The following is a 21,947-nucleotide window of genomic DNA, read 5'->3' on the forward strand; positions in this document are numbered from 1 at the left end:
GAACTAATCACAAAACAAATTCCTATTCGAAAGCAACAGAATCTCCTCTGAGAGTAATATATATTCTACGCACACACGCGCACGCACACACGCACACAGCCCTGGATGAACACAGACGTTACCGCTTGGCTGGATAGGCAAGCACATACCAGTGCGCCGGGTAAAGGAACTAATAGGTATGCTGTCCGCGCATGCGCACGCGCACCGCCGCACGCACAGAGTCTGGCTTATGCTATCAAAGACGCTAGTCTCCAGGGTCTAGTGAAGCAATCTGTCCTAGATGCCTGCAGCATGCAAAACTTGAAGATCTGAGAGTCACGGTTAAGGAGGACGATGGGGACACGCGTGGACTCCTCCATTGGGGCCCGGCTGCCGCGCTGGCCGTGGCTCTCTGTCGGGACGACAGAGCCTCTGAGAAGGGCCCCCAGAGCAGAGCTGAGGAGCTGGAGGCCCTCTGTCCAGTGGCAGGGCCCTCAGGAGGCCGGCTGAGTTCACCAAGCTCAAGGGCAGAGTGTCAGACTCCGGTTTGGAGCGTGTAGTCCTGCAAACAGGGTCCCTTGTGGCGGCGCCTCAGATGGAGGTGAGTTTCCGTGCTCGCTCGCTCTCTGCAGCCTCCCACGTGTGCTAACGCATTTTGTAGTAATTAGATACAGATGTTTCGCACAGCTGTCCCTTAAAATCCAAGTCTACTGTGAAATCGAGGTCTCGCTGCAAAGAAGGAGAAGCCAGGGCATCAGCGCGGAAGGAGGCGGGTAACGCCCCCCTCCCCGCAGGCAGAGGGCCGGGTGCTTCTGCGCCGCTAGGGTTTTCCAGCTCAGGACTCCACTCCCCACCAACAGTCCTCGGCAGCCTCTTCCGGTGCCTCGTTACCCTCACGGGAAGGCCTTTGATTTCTAACCTAAGTCCTTCCTGTTAGAATACACAGATGTTCCCTCTGGTTTCACCCCGGGAGAAGTGGGGCGGCTGAGTCTCCCAGGGCGGAAGCCTCGGAGCACCCTCGGCGCCTGCCCAGCACGTGCCCGCACTCCAGGGGGCTCAGAAAGAATCACACGGCCTCCAGCCCCCCAGGCCAGCTTGAGGAATGCGAACCTGGTCTTCCAAAAGCCACCACACACTGTTCTTTCCTGGCTCAGCTGGTCCTAAATGAGGCAAAGTCCATGGCCACAGCCTCTGTTCTCAAAACACCTCCCACCAAGGGCGGGAAGCTGTCCTCAAGGCTGGGAGGGTGCCCAGGGTGTCCTAAAGTAAGGCTCCAGTTCCCCAGTCTTAAGGGGTCCAGGCTGGAGTCCTTTAAGGAGGCCGTCACATCCAAACCCGCCTTCCTACTGCTTCCCCTGTAACTTTTCTGGTTGTGCACAGGGCAGCCAGGCCTCCCGGGCAAGTGGGTCCTGGCAGCTCCCTGGAAGCTGGCCCCCGGGGTCCCTCCTCCTCTCTGACCCCGGCCTCACAGAGGCTGCCTCAGCACTCACCACGTTTTTGGCATTTGGCTTCATGGATATGGTCCCGTAGATCTCCTCCCCCCTCCGGACGGTGAGGTAGTCTTCCAAGTAGAAGACAGTCTGCTTCCAGTGGGTGTAGGGGGCGTCAGGGGCTGAAGGATGAGAAGGAGGGTTAGAGAAGACGTCTCAGAGGGGCCGGGACCCCGCGCGGACGCTGCTGGGCTTCCTCTGGGACTCACTGAACACCGCAGCAAGCGCTCTCACTGGGTCAGGCACCCAGCCCCTGCGCCTGCTCCAAGCCCGCAGGACATCCTGCTCAGCCCAGGGCCTCCTCCCGGGGTCAAGGCCCCACCCCCTCGGGACTGCGGGTCTTCGCTGGGGATCAGAAGAGAAACAAGCTGATATTACAAAGCCATACAAGGGGCGGCATTAACACAACGCATCTCAAAACGCTACTGTTTTTCATTAGTTCAGCAGAGTGAAGACTTTCAGACATTGTAGGGGAGAGATCTGGAGGGTGGTGCGTCCCATCTCCCCTTAAATGACACTGTTCATGCCAACTCCACGGCTAAGCCAGTTTCGCCAATTCCACTGACACCCCAGGCCTACACATAGCTTTCCCTGCCTGCCTCTCTGTCCTAAAGCCAATCCTACTTCCCTTGGCCCAGGCCTGTCCTGGGGTTTCAGCTGTGCCTTCCTACCTGGATGAATAGAAATTGGGAATGATTCTCATTCCACGGACCCAACGCTAATCCACAGCTCACACCTCATGCATGATCCAAAGCCACACTGACTGATGCTTGCACCTCCCCTCCCCTGTATTTGCCGTGAAATCCCATCCATCCCTCTGGGCACACTACAAATTCTACAACTAGACGAGGGGTCCTGTCTTATGGGCCCCCTTCCTCAGCAGCAGCCGTCCTTGGGACACTCTTCTCTCCCTCATCACCAGCCTCTCCCTTCCTCATTCTTCAAGGTCACATCCTTGGGCAAGCCTTGCCTGACCCAGCTGGATTAAGGGCACCCTGGGCTTATGTTGCCACGGTGGCTGTCATGCCCTTACATAACGGTCTCTGTCTCTTTTTACGTGTTTGTGTCCTCCACAAGACTGCAATCTCCGTGAGGGCCGGGGTCTGCTTACTGCTCTATCCTCAGAGCCCATCACCACCCTTGCTAGGTCTGTGAGTACCGAATAAATGAACAACGGCAGAAAGCCCCAGAGGGGGCGTGTTGTGACGCTTCAAGGTACCCAGAGGTGTTCGGTGACACTGCAGCTTTGGAACCTAAGGGCTGTAGAAGAACCCGTCTTACAGTCAGTTCCTCATGCCCTTCAGGCTCTTCCCTCCCTCCACCAGGATTCAGGACTCATTAACACTGATTCCCTCTTTGCTTAGGACCAGAGCTAAAGGTGGGAAGACTTAGGGAGGGTGTAATAAGTGCCTTTCAAATACTTCAAAGGCTGTCACATGGAAAGACTTATATGTGGCCTTATAGATGGCTTTGGAGGCAGAACAAAGGCTAGGCCCTGAGAATCACTAGAAGGCAGAGTTTTAATCACAGGAAGGACTGGGACTGTCCCACGACTGTATGCACACCTGCGGTCCAGCCCGGAGGAGTGCACACACAGCCCGACTGGGGATTTATTGTATGCCCCGTCAGACCAAGATCGTTCAGACCCCAAGATCTATTTTAATGGTGGTGAAGAGTCTGCCTGTCTGTGTCCTTTGCAATGAACTAGCTTGATCAAATGTCAGTGGTTTGGATACTCGAGTAGCCTTCGATGTGTGCATTTAGGAAATCGATGCAAACTCAAGGTCTAGTGGAGGGGAGGCAGCCTGAGGATTTGGAAGGGCTTGAAGGAGGATCATGAACATAGAGTCTGTGCCGCTCGGATCCTGGATCCCCAAACACACCCAGCCTTCCTGGCCTCCAAGGCATACTGCGGTCCACAGGCAAAGTCCACCTGCTCCCAGCACCTTCCCTTCCAACGACATCTAAACGAATTGTCAAAAGATCATCTCCGGGGTGTGCAGAGGATGGCAGCGTATGACTGACAGCGCTCCCACCCCCACTGCCACCCACGCCAACCCAGACAGGTGTGTCTCCTGTTCTTAAAGCCCTTCAGGCAAGAAGATTCCAGCAGCTACCTTCTGCCTCCTAATCGGATGCCTGTGAGACTTCCAGAGACTTCACTGGCTCAGCTCTGCCAGCCAGCAAGCCCAGAAGTCCACCTCTGACGCTGGTCCCCCAAAAGACACCCACCTTGGGTGGGAGGAGACTGATATTTCCCCTTGACATCAACATCAAAAGGTTAAGAACTTCCCCAAACATCTCATTTCCACGATGGGTCCACGGACTCATTGCTAAAGCAGTTTTCTCAATGCAGGTTCTCCACCAAGGTGTCCAGGAAAAGTTGATGACAATTCAGATGTTTTGACTCTAGTCCTAGAGATGTGAATTCAGTAATTCTGGGATGTGAGATGGGGGCAGGCTTGCCAAGACGTAAAAGTCTCCCCCCAGGTGGTGTAGATACACAGCCAGTTGCTGTGCAGACTCAATCATTTACATCTAATACATCTCTTGGGTGGGTATCAGTGGAAGGGACATTTAATTAGGCAACAGTAGGCCCAGTGTCCAGTTTCCACTTTGCCATGCATTTGCACTGTGACCCTGGGGCTCATTTTCTACATCTGCAGAAAGTTTACCTCCCAAGGGACTGTGAGGATAGGTGATGGGAAGGGGAAAGGATACACTGAGCATGACCAGCCTCCGGTTGTGCCCAGGACCGTTTTCCTGGTGTGATTATCTGTAGCTCTCCCTTTCACTCTCAAAGTGTCCTCATTTGAAAGATGAATTATATGGTCCCCTTATCTGTAACACAGCAGGCCCAGGTTAGGGTATTGCCAAGCCATTGCATTAGGTGGTTATTTAGTCATTGTGGAAAGTGGTATATCATTTCATTTATCCATCAACTATGGCTCTGGCCTGTAAAGCGGTGCTGCCTCATTGTCGTGGTCTGGAATGTTCTAGGGATTCTCCAGAAAGTTGCTGTGCACAAGGGTGAGCGTTCAGTATCACCGTGGACCATATCCAGAGTTCTGGTCAGTGGACAAGCCTTTCCCTCCCGCTCCGCTCCAACTACAACCCTCAAGATAGTGTAAGTGGCTTTCAGGCTTCCTCATTATGACCATACCGTCATTCACACATTCATTCATTCACTCATGCATGCATTCACTCATTCAGGCATTCATTCATTCACTCATTCATACATTCACTCACGCATGCATTCACTCATTCAGGCATTCATTCGTTCACTCATTCATACATTCACTCACACATGCATTCACTCATTCAGGCATTCATTCGTTCACTCATTCATACATTCACTCATGCATGCATTCACTCATTCAGGCATTCATTCGTTCACTCATTCATACATTCACTCACGCATGCATTCACTCATTCAGGCATTCATTCAATCATTCATTCATTCAGCAGACATCCACTCAGGATGCCTGCCATGTGCCTGATGTGGTCCTAAATGTGGGGAACAGCAGCCAGTGCAGCTTCGCCCCCTGAGATCCTGCAGCCTAAGTGAGAAGACACTCAGGTAGCTGGCCATAAAGTCCAGTGGGAGCTGTGACTGAGGATGGAGGTGGGGTGCACAGGGGGCTGCAGGAACAAATGGCTGGAGCCTCTCACAGGAAGATTTTTCCTGGTGCTTCTGGAGAGAGAGTGGAATCCTGCTTCCTCTTTCTCTTCCCAATGGCTAAGTGGCTGGTAGTTCTTTCTGGAATTTAATACTTTTTCTAGCTGTAAATTTGTAATTCTGTTCCCCGGGGGGTTCACAGGCTTTTCGGAGAATTCAAGACTATGCATGAAGAAGCTTCTCTGACCTGAGAAAATGGCTCAGTGTCACAGGTGGCAAAGCTGGGAAGGAGCTGCCAGGCAGTCGAGGTCCAACCATGTCATTTCACTCATAATGAGCCCAAGGCCCGGAAAGGAGCTCACTTAAGAGCACCTCCACGGCCTGATCGCCCTGCCTTGCGGCTTTTCCTGGAAAAACTAGGACTTGGCGCAGGCCTGCTTCTACTCTGGGTACTGCCCTTGCAGCAGTAGCCCCAGGCGGCCCAGTTCCCACTTCTTACCCCGCCCTCCGAGGAGGCTGTGTCCAAGGGGCGGGGCAGCTGTGCTGGCACAGCCTGGAGCCCTGGGTGCTTGTGCCCGTTTGCAGCGGCTTCTGCCCGGAGCCGCAGCAGGCAGACACCAGCACCATTCACGGGGACTGTTTCCAAGCTGCACAGTCCGTGACGTGCTTTCGCGTGGGTGTCCCGGAGCAGCTGCAAACCTTGGGGGCCGATGGGGAGGGGCCGCTTACAGCAGGCTGCACTTCGCCTGAAGTTCAAAGCCAGCTGAGACCAAACGATACCTTGTTTAGGCCTACACATACGCGTGATAAAACTTTTTTAAAATAGCAGGGGATAAGGAACTGAACATTCAGGATAATGTTCGTTTAGAGGCGATGTGGGGGGAGGGGATAAGACGGGACCATCCAGGTAGCGGTAGCTGCAAAGGTATTGGTAGTATTTAAGTCCTTGAGTTAGATGGTGAGCTCACCGGGATTTATTATGGGACTCTGAATTACTTTACTTGCATTTATTAATTATAAGCATAATCATATTATATTTATTCATAATGTATTTCTGGTTAATATTTACATTCTAATTAACAATAGTCTATCTCTTGATATTAACTAATGTATTTACATTCTAATAATCATTAGAATTATTACCTTCTAGTTAATAATGCATTCTGGTTACTATTACATTCTAATTAATAACACTTTATTTACAATCTATTACTGAGTTAGGTGGCAAGTTCACAGGTGTCCCTTGTATTAATTAAAAAGTAAGCAAAAAGTGAACTGTGCATGATCCAATGATGGTAGTATGTCATGAACCACGAATTAGGATTAATCTAATTCTGTGCATCTGAGGTCCTTAAAAAACAAAGAAGAAATATTCTTTCCTTGCTGGTCAGAGTGCAGAGGGTCTGAGTAAAGCCCACTGCCAAAGCCATGCCAGCTGGTAAAGATGGCCAAGATGGTAAAGACGTCTGCTACATGCTGGACCAAAACCACACTGTCATCCACCGGAAACAGATCATCTCAGGGAAAGAAAAACGCATCCTGGAGCTACGGGGCTGGAGCCCAGGCTTTAGAGACACAGAACTCTTTCCTGAGTACCCTTGCCCCCTGACTTTCCCATCACCTGCAGCAGGGCGGGCCCTGGGGGAGGCATCACCCAGGGATGGAGGAAGCAGAGCCAGCCACCGTGGCTCCATCCCTGGCCTCCAGTCACAGGCACCGTCCTCGATCGGGCCCTTCCTCAGCCCTCACTGCCCCAATCCTCACCATTGCAAGGCTGAGTCTCACCCACCCTTCAAGGCCCAGGTAAAATATCCCTTCCTCCTGCTGGCTGTTCCTGCGCACCCACTGAGAAGATAAGCTTGTCTGCTGCTCCCGTAGGGAGGGTAGCAGCTGACAGTGACCCGGATCGGGGCTCTCTGGTCTTCCCCAGGATGAGGAGGCACCAGCGCTGGCCTGGCTGATGGAGACCAGAAGACCCTAGTCTTGATGGTCAGGAGACACCAACTCTGGAAAAAGCCCTTCTGTGAGGGATTAGGTGAAGTCTCTTGTCTGTTCTTTCCCACAAGAAAATTCCAGGGCCTCCCTGGTGGCGCAGTGGTTGAGAGTCCGCCTGCCGATGCAGGGGATACGGGTTCGTGCCCCGGTCCGGGAGGATCCCATATGCCACGGAGCAGCTGGGCCCGTGAGCCATGGCCGCTGAGCCTGTGTGTCCGGAGCCTGTGCTCCGCAACGGGAGAGGCCACAACAGTGAGAGGCCCGCATACTGCAAAAAAAAAAAAAAAAAAAAAAAAAAAAAAAAAAAAAAAAAAAAAGAAAATTCCAGGCTCAGGTGCCTTCACTAAGGAATTCCAGCAAGCATTTAAAAAAGAAATATCACTGATCCTTCAAAAACTCTTCCAGCAGATAAAGGAGGAGGAAACACTCCCCAACTTATTCTATGAGATCAGAATTACTCTGCTGGCAAAGTCAGAGAGAGAGATCACAAGAAAACAAATCTACAGACCCAGTGTCGTTCATCTGTATAGATGTAAAATACATCAATAAGGTGTCAGAAAACTGGGCAACATAGACAAAGGACTAAACATGATCAAGTGGGATCACTGTCACCGCGTGAAAGAGGACCACTGATGCCATGGCTTCCGGAAGTGAACAATCGTATCTTCAAATTCTGGTAGAACTCACCTATCCCTGCCACATGCACGCTCACTCAGCCCCGGCGCCAAGCTCCCAATTCCCAGGAAGACCTCCCATGAGTGGTCAGGATGAACACATGCTCAGGGCAGGAACCCTAGCTTCACAAACGCATTGAACAGAGATTTGTTTAGAAATCTCGGAGCCACGCCCCACTGGGAGGAGCTAGGAAGGCAGAGATTAATGAGATGTGAGCCCAGCAGTGGGGAGACCCAGGTCTGCAGAAAACGAAGGAAATGTTCAGTGAATAATGGCACAGCCTACATTGGAATCCTGGGGGGTTGTTTTAAAAAAAAAGAGATTGGATATATCTCCGTGCGGCTATGGCGGCATCTCCAAGACATATGGTTAAATAAAGATAGGGAGCAGGGGGCAGTGTGTTATGGTGCGAGCCGACCTGTGTTTTCAAGAAAAGTGTAGCTGGATGTCGTACTCCTGTCACGGAAGATGCCACCAGCGGAGGCAGCTGGGTCTATGGTTCAGAGAAATCTATGTACTATTTCTGCAACTTCTTGTGAGTCTATAATTATTTCAAATAAAAAGAAAAAAAGTGTATATAGGTATGTAGTTGCTTGTGCACCACTGAAATTTTCTGGAAGGCTACGAAATAAATCGTTAACAAATATGCCTCTCAGGCATGGGATTGGGATGGATGGGGGAGAGGTCTTTTTCCTTAACTTTTTATGCCCCTTTTTAGACCCTTTTGTTATCTTTTTGTTAGACTGCACCCGTATCACTTTAAGCATGGCCATGACAGACATAAGCACAGGATGTTACGGAGCCCCAAGAAGGAGGCCTAACCTTGACCCTAGAGGGATGGAGGGGATCCTAATACCTGAGCTGAGAGATGCAGCCTGAGCCAGAGGTGGCCAGGTGAGGAGAGGGATGGGGGAGTTGCCATAGGCTGAATCATCTCCCCCCAGAATTCATGTGCTGGAGCCCTGACCCCCGGGACCTCAGAATATGAACGTATTTGGAGAGAATGTCTTTAGTTAAAACGAGGCCCTTAGTGTGGGCCCTCATCCAATCTGGCTGGTGCCCTTGTAGAGCAAGGAGATTAGAACACTCACAGAGACACCAGGAGTGAGCACAGAGGAAGGACCGTGTGAAGACACGGCGAGAAGGCGGCCGTTGGCAAGCCAAGGAGAGAGGCCTCAGGAGAAAACTCCAGAGGCCTCCAGAACCATGAGGAATACTTGGTTACAGTGGCCCCAGGGGGTCACAGAAGACCCTCCTGCCCTCTGAATGGACGAGGGGTTGGGGCGTGCAGAGGCCATGGCCGAGGGACTGAAGATGCCTGGGCGCAGAGAGCTGCAGGGCCAGTGTGTGCTGGGCTGCGTGAGCAGCAGCCAAGGGGTGGGGTGGAAGGCACAGCGCGAAGGGTGCTGAGAGATGAGGCTGGGGAAGTGGGATGGAGCCAGTCAGGGGACCAACCCCCTGTCATTTACCAGGCTAAGCAATCTGGGCTTATCTGCTACAGGCAATGAGGCACCTCTGAAGGAGTCTGGAGCACGTCAGGGACCTAATGAAGACGGACAGAAGCTGAGAAGACAGGAAGGAGACGTACAGCCGGGCTGCAGCCTAGGGAAGCAGACGCTGAGTCTGTCATGAGGCGTGGCAGTGGGCAGAGATCTTATTCCCCTCCGTATCCTCCGCCCACACAGAGGGGGCTCGGGAAACACTAAATGAACAAACGTGCATTTGAAAGGTGGCCTCCACGTCTGCCTCTCCCCACCCGACACTTGCTCTCAGCTCTGGCCACACCAGCCACACGTTTTTTACCTTCTCCTCGGGCAGCCAAAACCGTGGGGACGTGCGATTCCTCCACGGCTGGAGAGGCTTAGGAGGTGCTAAGTGAGGGCCCCTGGCTGATGCCCCCGGCCCTTGCCCCACGTCCAGGCCGGGGAGGTCACTCCCCACAGAGCCTTGGCACGAGGCCAGGAGGGTCTGGAAGGCCCGCAGAAGGCTCACCTGTGGAAAACCCCATTTTTTTGTGGCACTTGGTAAATTCGATATTGAAATAGGTGACCAGGGCGTGGACGTAGTCATTGCGCTGTATCTGCAGGCAGAAGGCGGATGTGAAGGACAGCTCCTCCGTCTTCACCGTGTAGATGTCCACCTCCTGCAGCCCAGAGAAGAGAGAATGCGGACCCTTAGTGCCTCCACCGGGTCTGGGCCATCCTCAGCTTCATCCCCCAAGGAGACTATGGATGGCACACTCCCCAGGGTGTCATGGCTCTCGGGGGGACTTCCCAGGCACCCCCCCTCCCCATGACCTCCTCCGTCCTTTCTAGGGTGGAGTCTGCTAAGGCGATGCTGCAAACAGATTTGAGTCAGAGCCTGAGGACAACAGGATTAGGAAGGTAAATCTTCTGGGGATGAGTGCTGATGCGGGGGAGGGGAGAGGAGAGGAGGAAGCATTAGAGCATCCGCGAACCCAACCCAAATATCCTCAGAGCAGTCCCCCTCCGCATCGCTAGTGCAGCTAGCTGTTCTCACGGTGTGGTCCCCGGAGGAGAGCATCAGCACCATCTGGGGGCAAATTCCAAGGGGTGGGGTGGGGAGGGGAGGGCATCCCAGACCTACTGAATCAAAGCAGCAGTGCGTGCCCTGTCAAGCCCTCCCAGATGCCCGCAGACCTGACGACTCCCTTCCCAGCAATACGAGGGATGGAGTATTATCTCAGGAGTGAGGACCAAGCCCACACAGTCACGGACTGAGCCTGGGGAAGTCAGCTGACCATTTATCACAAGCCCAGACAGTTAAAAAAAAAAATGAAACGGGGAAATAAGGGCTGAGAATTTTTCAGTTCTAGCTAGGAATGGACAACACAAGGAACTCATAATTCTAGCCTTTTCAGCTGGGAAGTGGCTGCACATCCGTCTTGCGGGGAGCGGGAGTCATAAACAATGGTTTGCAACATGCTCTTCTTCCCGCGTGAAGGATGCTGACCCGTCATTGGCCGGCTCCAGCGAGACACAGCAGGCCCCCCAAGGCCCAGGAGGCATCCAGACCGCCTTCAGTGAGGTCTAAGGGAGAACCTCCCACTGCTGGGCTGTAGGGCAGAGACCTCTGTCCTGAAAGCTCTGTACGGGCCAGACAGACACCTGTGTGCCTGGAACGGTTCCCAGGGGCGCCCCTGAGACCCGGATGATGGAAGATCTTGGGAATGGCTAGGAGAGAGGGGTCTCCGGCGGGGAGACAAGAGCAGCAAAGAGACAGAGACTTTTATCTCTACACGTTTCTAGGATGAATAAAGGAAAAACTGATGCAAAGCATCCTGGGGACTGCAAAGCCAAGTCCTGTCTCCACAGGGGGGCAGTGGACAGAGGCGCAGGTGAGGTCAAGGCAGCCAGCCAGCCCAGAGCCTTGTTACGGTGCGGGCTGGCAGCTGTGACATCCTCTGACCTGTCGCTTGGGAAGAGGGTGGGACTGCAGGTGCAGGGGACTGTGGGAGCCCTCGATGTCGGTGACATCACTTCTGCAAGCTCAAGGACGGGGGACAGGACTAAAGGTCCCTTTGAGTGCAGGTCAGGCATGCAGAATTCAATGGGGTTAGAAAGCCAGTCCCCTTTTACCCCGAGAATGCAAGAGCCCTGGGGAGCATCCCCAGGTAGTGGCTGCCGTGGGCTCCCGCACTCCCCCTGGGAGACTGCACTCACCGCCTACCAGGCAGCCAGTCCTTCCCCGATGTCTCCAGTCAGTAGGTCCCGCTTCAGAACTAGCGAGCAGGGCCCACACCAGCCTCTGTAACTTCCACCCACGGAACAAGCCAACACCCGCTCGTGCTCACGTGGGTCCCTAAACCTTTTCTTCTCCAGCATAAACTGCCTCTCCTGAGTCATGACTTCTGACGCCTTCACCCTCCTGATTTCGGACCCACTTCCAGCAGCCTCTGACCTCGAAGTGCACTCTGCCGGCTCCAGCTGCCTTTACCTGGCCAAGCCCCTCCCACAACACCCCTCTCATAATCCTTTTCTCTGGGACCCGAGTGCAGCAGGGAGGGTCCTTCATTACAGGTCCCCTTGTTAGTTTGGGCCATTGCCCCCGTTGGGGAAATCTTTTTAGCCCCAGTACCTGTCAGCTTATGACCTTTGCCATCCCTCTCGGCCATGTGTCTGCAGGTCCCTCCAGCCCAAAAACTCTCAGAGCAGCTGTGCTTAACTGTGATTTTGTTAAGGGCTTCGGCAGAGTCCACTGGGCTGGGCCCGCGCTGTCTGCATTCACTGACGTATCCTCTCCTTCTCCACTGGGGCCAGCCCGCCAGGCTCCAGGCTCCTTCCAAGGTCCCCGTCCCTTTCTCTCGGGCGCCCTCTGCCACGGGCCTCGCCTGGTCTTTCCACCCTGCTTCTGGCTCATCTCAGGGGTCTCACCGCCTCTGCCCCCGTGCCCACCATTAGACTGGAGCCCTTTAGACGCGGGCTCTGGACGTTACGGTCTGCGCGCCCTCAGTGAGTTATGTAACCCCTGACATGCACCACTCTTCTCCTAAAACTGTCTCCCTGCCTGAGGACTCTCCTTCCCATCCCCTCCCCGGGCCTCTCCTTCAGACCAACCAACTAATCTCTCTGAGATGCATTCACACTATGCTACTCCCTGGATCTAAAGCCTTCCACGACTTTCTATGGTTTACCTAAAAATATCCAAGCCTCTTGGCCTGGACTCAGAGAGGGACCTGGAAGTAGACCCCGTGAGTCACCCGGACCCGGTTCCTTTCTCCTCTGTCTTCCCCTCACTTCTTCACCACCCTCAGCGTGCACAAGAGCAATCATGCGCCTGCGCACGCGCACACACACAGAAACGCCCCATCTATCAGGGGTTCCGTCTCTATAGGGTCTCAGATGTCCATCAACCAATGTCAGCCACCAATGCCCTGACAGCGTTCTCTAGGTCCTATGGACATCTGCATCTTAATAGGGGCCTCTGAAGGAACAAAAACCGTCCCGACTGAAAGTATGATCTGTGTTAGAATGGGCGCGAGGGAGGAGACTGCTGGTCTCTGGAGTGGGGACAGGCAGGCTGTGTGGGTGAGTTAGCTGTGACTGGGCCTCAGAGACACAAAGGCCTCTGGTCGGGGCCCTCCCTCCTCTCAGGCCCAAAGTGTCCAGAGGCAGACGCATTACGCTGGCCCCCAGAGCCCTGATCCCTTTGCCAGAAGGCTTTCTCTTTCGGCAGCCGCCGCCGCAGCATCTCTGAGACCCCAGCGAGACCCCCGGCTCGGCCTCAGGCCGCCCCACCAGGCGCAGGGCTCCGCAGGCATCGGCGACTCAGAGGGGCCCCGGCCGAGGCTGTCCCCATCACTACATCACGTTACAAATGGATGTCTCAGAGCAGAAGTCTGGTCAAAACAGAGTCTTAATTATAATAAAGTGCCACAAGCCGCACTGTTAATAGCGATGAAAATAGCACTTAAGTGTGTGAGGAGGGGCAAGTGTTTTCCCAGGGAAGATGGTGCTGAGCACGTTCGCGAGAGCTGACGGACGGCTCTCCTGGTGGCAGAAGCAAACACAGCCGTCCTTGCCCTTCTCAGAGCTCAGGAAGCAAGGTGACACGCATGGAGGGCCCAGAGCTCCAGCCCCCACCCCATACCCACAGTCCCAGGCTGCACTCAGGTGTAACCAAGGAGAGGCCCTTGCCTGTTCCTGGCTGGAGGGGGAGAGGAAGGAGCGGGGGACGGAGCAGGCCAGTCTGGGACCAGCCTTGGACGTGCACAAGTGCCGTGGCCACGCCTGCAGGGCAGGGGCAGAGAGCGACCCAGGGCCCAAGCACACTGAAGGAATCTTATCCCCACGCCACCATGGGCAGACGCCCATCGGTTCCATACAGCTGCCGTGCGTCATTTTGGCAAATTCAATTGCACCAGGTGATTTCTACTCATACTACAATATGGGCAGCAATGCTTTGCACTACGGGTGAGTTATTTGGGGTGTACTTTGCTGGATCTTGTTTGGGATGCCAGAGAGAGAGGCTTCGGGGACAGAGGGGCTGGTGGGAAGAAATAAGAGGACGTTTGCTCCTCATCAACCCCGCCTGGACTCAGAAAGGGCCGAGTTAAGAAGCAGCAAAACCCTTCGGTGCGAGGCCAAGGCTTAGACATGGAGCCAGAATCCTCAGGCAGGATGTTGCAAAAGGGAGGCGGTGTCTATCGATGGGACCTGTCCGAGGTACACCTAGTTTTATTTGTCCTCTGAGGTCCCTTTGAAATGCCATGGTGACCAGGCTTGCGTTTCTTCTCAGGAAGACTGTGACCAGGGACCAGGGACCGTTCTCGCCTGGACAAAGCAGCCGTTTGCATCAGTCCTGCAGAAACCTCCCCTCACCCCTGGGCTCTTCCCCGTTGCGTCCACCCAGAGTTCCCGAAAAAGCAGTGAGGTGCCCAGGACCAGGGCGGGAAGGTGGGCTTCAGCAAGATGAGGGCTGGGAGGGCTGATGACAACGGACACAGTGAACCCAGATTCTTCGATTAAAGCATTAACTTGAAGCCTATGAGACGGATGTCTTTCTAGACTTTAAAAAAAGCAGTGAAATATCAAAGAGTTTTCCATCGTTAGACAGGGTGGATTAGTATATGTAAATGCAGATACTTAGAAAAAGGGCTGGAAAGATCAGCTCATCCTGTGGACAGCGTTACCTCTAGGAGGGGCTGGGGGGGAGGGGAGGTCTCGGGGGGCTTTTATCTGTCCCCTAGCAAATTCGGCACGTTTGGATATTTAGTGATAAGAATGCATTGGGTAAGGACTGGTCTGCAGAGGATGCTGGCGAGCTGTTCTCCATCTGCGCTGAAGAAAGCCTTGGAGGACAAGATGTGAGGGCCCGTACCAGCAAGGGCACCCAGGAGGACGAGAGCTTCGTGCGGTCGGGTCAGATGTGTGCTTAGAGGTGCGGGCGTGAGGCTGCTCACACAGCAGACTGAGGTGTGGGATTTCTTGCCGAAGAGGGCAGCCCCCTCGGAATGGAGGGGCTCCCCCCAACCTGAGCCTCCAGGATGTCCTCCCCCGGATACTCCTCCAAGCCCACCCGACACCCCTCCCCCCTCACAGCACCAAAGGACATGCACCGCCCACCCCCCAACTGTGCCACGTGGAGTCCAGTGGCTCTCTGTCCCCAGCTCTGCTCAGTGACAGTGCCGGCTTTAACGGGTCACCGTGGGCTGCCAGAGGCTCTGGCCAGGGTGGCCTTGCCTCACAGTTTGGGGCCCTGCAGGAGCTGGCGTGGCCTCTACTCTAGGCCCAAGCATCCAGGTGGCACAGCCGGGCTCCCGCACACCCAGGCCCGAGCAAGCCGCGTCTGCAGACCTTTATTAAACAGGCATTGGTCACCACTTGCTTTGGGTCCACGATGTCCACCAGGGGCTCCTTCATGGCAACGTCCCGGATACAGGTCATGTCAAAGCCATAGACGTTCTCCCACCCTGTGGGAACAGAGCGAGAAGTGAGGACTGGCAGCAGGACCCCCGGAAGTCTCCCGACCCTCCTGAGTCCTAGAGGGTGGGGGCGCCGCTCGTGTTCCCCTGCCTGAGGACAGGAGAGTTGCTTGCCTGGTGGAGAGCTTTGCAATGTGCCAGACGCTCATTCACACCATCTCATTGGTACAGGTCCCGCTTTAGGGTTGGGAAAAGTAAAGCTCAGAGAGGCTGAGAAACGTCTCCAAGGTCACACAGCCAGACTCCCACAGGGTCAGGACTCGAACCCAAATTCCTGATTCTTCTGGACCTGCTCTCCTGCCGCCTCTCTGAGCCTCAGAGTCTCCTACGAACTCCCCCCTCTGCCATCCACATTCCTACCCCGGAGCCTTTGCTCCAGTCGTTCTCCACACCTACAAGGCCCATCTCTTTCCCTCCTCCCAGCCCCGCCAGCTGAAGCTCTCAAGCCGCAGAGAGAAACACGGGCTTTCAGTGAGACAGGCTGCAGTCTGCATGCAGCACCTCCACTGACTGGCCAGGCCCTTGTGCAAGTTTCCTAACCTCTTTGAGCCTCCATTTTCTCAACTGAAAAACTGAGGGGCAGGGGCAGGAGTGGTCCAGGAGAGGCCATGATGTTCTCTCTAAGGATGCATCTCAGAAGACATATCCCCCCGTTGGGGCACAAAGCACCCCAACAGTGCTCCTTGGCCCCTTGGGGCTGCTCATAAGATGCGTTAAGCAGGGGACGAATTCAGGATGCAGAGTTGGAGAGTAAATGAATGCAGGTCTGATGGTCCAAGATCACCCTTAAATGATGGTAATCGTTGATTGATCACCTAGCCCTGGCCAGACCCTTCACTGAATCTCCCCAGCAACCCCGTGAGGATACCTCCATGTGACAGATGAGAAAACAGGGGCTTGCAGAAGCTGGCATCCGGCTCACAGGCAGTATCTGGCCCAATATCCCACAGCAGGGAAACCGTGGAGCTGGGGCTCAAACCCGGCTTGGGTCCTAATCCTTCAGCTGCACTGACTCCGTTGTGACAGCAACCAGGAATGCCATTAGCTCCCCCCACAGTGCAGAGAGTGTCTCAGCGGAGTCTTTAGTTACTGGCCAGCTGAAATCTCACTTGTCTGTTTATTCAGAGGGGTTTAGAAATACACTGCAGTAGAGACGCCTTTCTCTAAAATCTTACAGGATTAAATTTTTTTTAAATGTTCACCAAACAAATGGTACCTTAGGGAACTCATGAGCCTGCATGTGTTTAGGAGAAGGGGTGGGAGGAGGAAGGTGTGAATGGTCAGGGAAAGCTGTGCCCCTTTTACTCAGATTCTTTTTTTTTTTTGCGGTACACAGGCCTCTCACTGTTGTGGCCTCTCCCGTTGCGGAGCACATGCTCCGGATGCGCAGGCTCAGCGGCCATGGCTCACGGGCCCAGCCGCTCCGCGGCATGTGGGATCTTCCCGGACTGGGGCACGAACCCGTGTCCCCTGCATCGGCAGGCAGACGCTCAACCACTGCGCCACCAGGGAAGCCGCCACCAGGGAAGCCCTTACTCAGATTCTTTTCAAGGGCACACAAAGACCTTCCTCGGGGAGAAGAGGCCGAGAAAATAATCATCTCCCAGAGAGTGAGCACTTGCGAAATTCTGGCTTGAGGATAAGATGCCAATCATATCCCATTATATACACAAGGCTGGTGCCAAAGTCCCAACTGAATCTACCTATGTTTGGGGAAGTGTGTCAACAGCACATGCTTCAGAGAAGACCTCCTTCTAGAATCTGGAAATAGCTGTCCATGCTCACCCAGATAGAACATGCACCAAAACACACTGCCTTTGTTTAAACCCTTCTCAAGAGACCTGCAGCCACGTACCTGCTCTTTGCCTCTCCCAGCCCTGCTTTAAGTTAAGATTCAGTGAAAAAGTTAGGCAGATAGCTAAGAGTCTATGTGGGTAATGGTTAAAGTCCTGGGCTCTGGGCTTCAAATCTGGGCTCTGCTGTTTATTTGCTGTGCAACTCTAGGCAAGAATTTAACCTCCCAAAGAGTTGGTTTCTTCTTCAAAATGGAGAGGACGATCATGATAGTTACTCTATAGAGCTGTTAAGAGGATTAAATGTGATAATGTATGTAAAGTACATAAGACAGTGCCTAGCCCATAGAAAGCCCTTGATACACAATGGTTGCTGCCGTTATGTGGTTTGCGCTCTGGCTTTGCCACCATCCAAGCTGTGTGACCGTGGCAGATCAGTCCCCTTATCTCTGGTTTGTTTTGTAAAGTGAGGAGTTTGGTTCCGTGGTTCTGTGTTCCAGAATCATCTGGGACACTCTTTAAAATACAGATTCCTGGACGACACCCAGACCTACTGAATCAGAATCTCCAGATGTGCGCCCCAGTGAGCTGGGATTTTCACCTCTACATAGGCAATTCCAACCAGTTAGAAATCCTTGGGCTAAATAATTTTCGAAGTCCCTTCCAGTCCCTTTCAAAGGGACTTAAAGTCTCAAATGGCCATTGTGACACCTTCTCCAACGACTCTCAACCATGGGACCTCTCCTCCTGTATCCTCAGCACCTACAGCAGAGCATCTGGCACAGTAGAGGTCCACAGATAAAGCCGTTTTAACTGGAATGTATTCCCAAGCTGTTAAGCCTGCCCTGCTTCACAGTGCCTCGTGTTTTCGTTATCTTCTTCTTAGGGGTTAATTCGTGTCTTATCTCCCCAGCCAGACTGCCCCACTTCCAGTTATTCAATGACTGATCATCCAGGACCTTAGACTTTTCTCTCCTTTCTGCTGACCATTCATTTCCCACTAGCTTCTTTACCGAACGCGAGGCAGGGATGGGAGAGGATAGACATCAAGCACGTTAATCTTTTGTTGTAATTCTGTCTTGTCTATTGAATGAGTGAATGGGGGGTGAGGGTCATCAGCCAGCAGGAAATACTGTAATTAATTTTCTGGGGATTAAAAAAAATAACATCAGAAGGACCTGTGAAATTTAGTTTATGTATTAAAACAAACTCTTGAAAAGGACCATGTTATGGTGCAATGAATGTAACTAAAGCAGCAACAAAGCCCAGACCTACCATAACTACAGACCAGATGGACTAAAAGTCCCACTTTAATGTCCTGGGAGAGGAAAAGGCATGCTCTTCTCTGGGCATAAATTATGCATCTGTCTCTACTGTCCAGCATTACTCACAAGGTCCAGCATTAATAAAAATTACAAGACACATGGAAAAGAAAGAAAAATATGACCCAGGGCTTCCCTGGTGGCGCAGTGGTTAAGAATCAGCCTGCCAGGGCTTCCCTGGTGGCGCAGTGGTTGAGAGTCCGCCTGCCGATGCAGGGGACACGGGTTCGTGCCCCGGTCTGGGAAAATCCCACATGCCGCGGAGCGGCTGGGCCCGTGAGCCATGGCCGCTGGGCCTGTGCGTCCGGAGCCTGTGCTCCGCAACGGGAGAGGCCACAACAGTGAGAGGCCCACATAACGCAAAAAAAAAAAAAAAAAGAATCAGCCTGCCAGTGCAGGGGACATGGGTTTGATCCTAGGTCCGGAAAGATCCCACATGCCGCAGAGCGACTAAGCCCATGCGCCACAACTACTGAGCCTGCGCTCTAGAGCCCACGAGCCACAACTACTGAGCCCACGAGCCACAACTACTGAGCCCATGCACTGCAACCACTGAGTCCGAGTGCTGCAACTACTGAAGCCCGCGCACCTAGAGCCTGTGCTCCACAACAAGAGAAGCCACCGCAATGAGAAGCCCGCACACGCAACAAAGAGTAGCCCCCGCTCACCACAACTAGAGAAAGCCCGCGCACAGCAACGAAGACCCAACGCAGACAATGAATAAATAAATAATAAATTATTTTTAAAAAAGAATGTAACCTGTAGAGAGAGACTGCCTATTTAAAAAAAAAAAAGAATCTAATGGAGAAAACATGCATGAACAGATGAACAATTTCATCGGTGAGATGGGAACTATGAAAAAGAGCCAATGGAAATGCTGGAAGTGAAAATCACAATATCAAAGATGAAGAATTCTTCCAATGGGCTTATGAGCAGAATGGATATATCAGAGGAGATAATAAAACTGAAAACAAAGACAGGAATATGAAAGACCAGAAAACAGATTTCACTCTTCATTGGAGAGACCTGTAGCTACATAATCCCTCCCTTCCCTGGCCCAAGTAATTGGAGCTTCCCTGCTAGGGCAAATGGGACTGCCTCAGAGAAAATCAGAGCAAGTGCCACCAGGTGCCACTTCCAGCTTCTCCTCTAGTCAGAAAGGAAGCTGTGTATAATAGTTTAATACACTTTAGGCTCTTAGATCAAAGTCAGCTCCTTGTGTAAAATAGGCTAGAAATAGAACTCTGGCTGTCGGGGTGGTGGTGGAAGGGAAACCCATGGAGAGCACCTGAGCCCTCCAAGAGGCTCTGCCCTACAACCCTTCAGCTACGGGCACCACCAAACCTACATGAGGGGTTCCTTGTCATCTTCTCGTCGGTGGGGAAGCTGGTGCCCATCCTCGGACCCTCAGCAGTTTCTAGATTCATGTACTGGGCAAAACAATCAAATAGAATATCTACCAAATTTCCTTCCAATTTTGAGATTCTAGAAATCCCCAGAGTAAAAAAAAAGTTTTAATGACTGCTCCTCTCTCAGGGTTAAACTGTCCACCTTGCACACCCGTCTGCTGGTTTACTTCTATTCGTTCATTCATTTTCTCATTCATTCACTCAACAAAATATGCGCTGTGAGCCTCGTACATGGCAATCGTGCCTCTCTTTCTGTGTGTTCTCTAGTAGTCGGTGAGCAAATTGAGGGCAGGCTCTGTATTTCACTCATGCTTGTGTTCCCGCGTTGCACGTGGTTGAGAAAGAGGGGAGGGGAGGGAAAATTGTTTTCTTCATTTCCTTTCTGCAAGGGACTGGGCTTGTCTCCCTCTCCTGCCCCACTTTCAGATTTTTCTTTTTTAGCTGGTTCTTGAGCCAACTGGAATTTGCTTACAATTGTTCCCTTGGCAATCATTAACCTTTATGCTTTCACTCTTGATTAAGAGCTCAGAGCAATCAAAATCCCTGTTTATTTAAAACAGATTTCTAAATGGGCTTGCTTCCTTCACTAGAAACAGGGCATTAAAAAAAAAAGTTTAAATAGAAAACTTGAGAATATGTTAAATGAAATTTAAAGGTATGTGTGATTTTTGGGTTTGGGGGGAGTGGTGTTGACAGGCTACAGAGATTCCACAAGAAAAAATGGGGCTGACTTTTAAATTTCTTTTCTTTTTCAGAAGGTATGAACATTGCAATGGGCAGGACAAGACTCCACCCTACGGTCTCCAGTCCTGGGCTGGTACCTGAGAAGCGGCCAGTGCCCCAGCACCTGTCAGGACTGGTCCAGTCCTCATTGCAAGATGCGTGAGTCAAGGTCCATGATCCAGGCAAGGAGGAGGGTGAGGTATGTTTGCTTTCAAACCATGAGGAAGTTCCTTAAAGAACTGTGCCGAGGGTCGGAGCTCAATCACTATTTAGCGCACGTGAGAACAAAGAATGGGCCTGAATGTTCTCCCCCAAACACGATTTATACAGTTACGGCAAGAACTCCAAAAAAGCGTTACCACGCAGCTCCAGGGCAAAACATGTCCTACTTATATATGCATTTGATCAACATTCACTGTTGAGCTGTTTCTGAAACTTATCAGGGGGGCACATCTGTCCTAGATTCTGAGCCACTGGAGGCCAACAAGCTTGGCAGTCAGGCTCGGGGGCCAGAGCCATGAGCAGGAAGGGGTTTAGTGATACATTCGGAGACCAGGCTGGTGCACACAGCACCAAGAACTCTCACGTCCCTTAATATATATCACCTCACTTAATCCTCATGGCAAGTCTATAGGATTGGGGATTTCATCTCAACCGAGGCTCAGAGATGTTAGGTAATTTGCTCACGGTCACCCATAGGATGTGAAGCCAGGGCTGGCCAACTTCATAGCAGGATCATCTAACCTCGGCCCCCCTACCTCTCATTGTTTATCGAATGTTGGAAATGATGCCAGAAGGGCTGTAGGCATAGGGCACAGAGCCTCAGACCATCGTCCCATTTCTGTCTTCTCCTGAACCCGTCTCTGAACTTCATGCTCTGAGTTTATATTTCCAGGAGGGTGTGAACACACACGCAGATGCACTCATTCTGTGGCACAGCCCAGCTGTGGTATCGCCAGCAGCACGCACAATGATTAGATGGCACAAGACTTTGTTGAACTCTGGAGGCCCAGCCTCTGGGGGCAGGAGGCCCATCTGTCCCGTCTGGGAACCCCTCCACTGTAGGTAGTCTTGCCAAGGGGATTTAGCACTGCAGGGGCTGGAACCCAGATCTGCAGAGCCCATTAGACCGTTTGGAATTTCTGCTTGTGCTTTGGTTGCATCGCACGCATGCCCGCTTGTGTGTCTTTGCCCCTTGGTCGTTTTAGTTCTGGCTGAGGACACATGGCTGTCTCTAAACCTTATGAAAACATAATCCGTTTAATCTCATGGAGGACCAGGTTTGTGTCACTGAGAATGGTTACCCTTTAAATGAAATAGAACACAACAACCCTTTGGGGACCAGATAAAACGTTGGAGGGTTTGGGGGGCTTTTTTCTAAGAGAACACATTTTCAGCTGATGAGGCATAATGAACACAGGTGCGGATAAGTCCCCTGCCTGCCCCCGACACCTACATGCCCAGACCCCATCTCTCCCCATATTTTCCTTAATGTGAA

At 52.5% G+C, this 21,947-nt stretch overlaps 1 protein-coding gene across 1 annotated transcript in view; it reads right to left on the reverse strand.

Moving 5' to 3' along the window:
• Positions 1 to 624: 624 nt before the first annotated feature.
• The window catches only part of PRMT8 (protein arginine methyltransferase 8), a gene marked incomplete at both ends in the record, with an annotated part of 79,561 nt that continues 58,238 nt past the window's right edge, over positions 625 to 21,947 (reverse strand). Inside the window, 4 exons of the mRNA XM_079715126.1 lie at positions 625 to 708; positions 1,470 to 1,591; positions 9,751 to 9,901; positions 15,075 to 15,190. Of these exons, the coding sequence (XP_079571252.1) occupies positions 625 to 708; positions 1,470 to 1,591; positions 9,751 to 9,901; positions 15,075 to 15,190 (473 nt within the window). The remainder of the gene's footprint in view (positions 709 to 1,469; positions 1,592 to 9,750; positions 9,902 to 15,074; positions 15,191 to 21,947) is intronic.

Source organism: Hyperoodon ampullatus, assembly GCF_949752795.1.
Source record: "Hyperoodon ampullatus genome assembly, chromosome: 11".
Classification (NCBI taxonomy): domain Eukaryota; kingdom Metazoa; phylum Chordata; class Mammalia; order Artiodactyla; family Ziphiidae; genus Hyperoodon; species Hyperoodon ampullatus.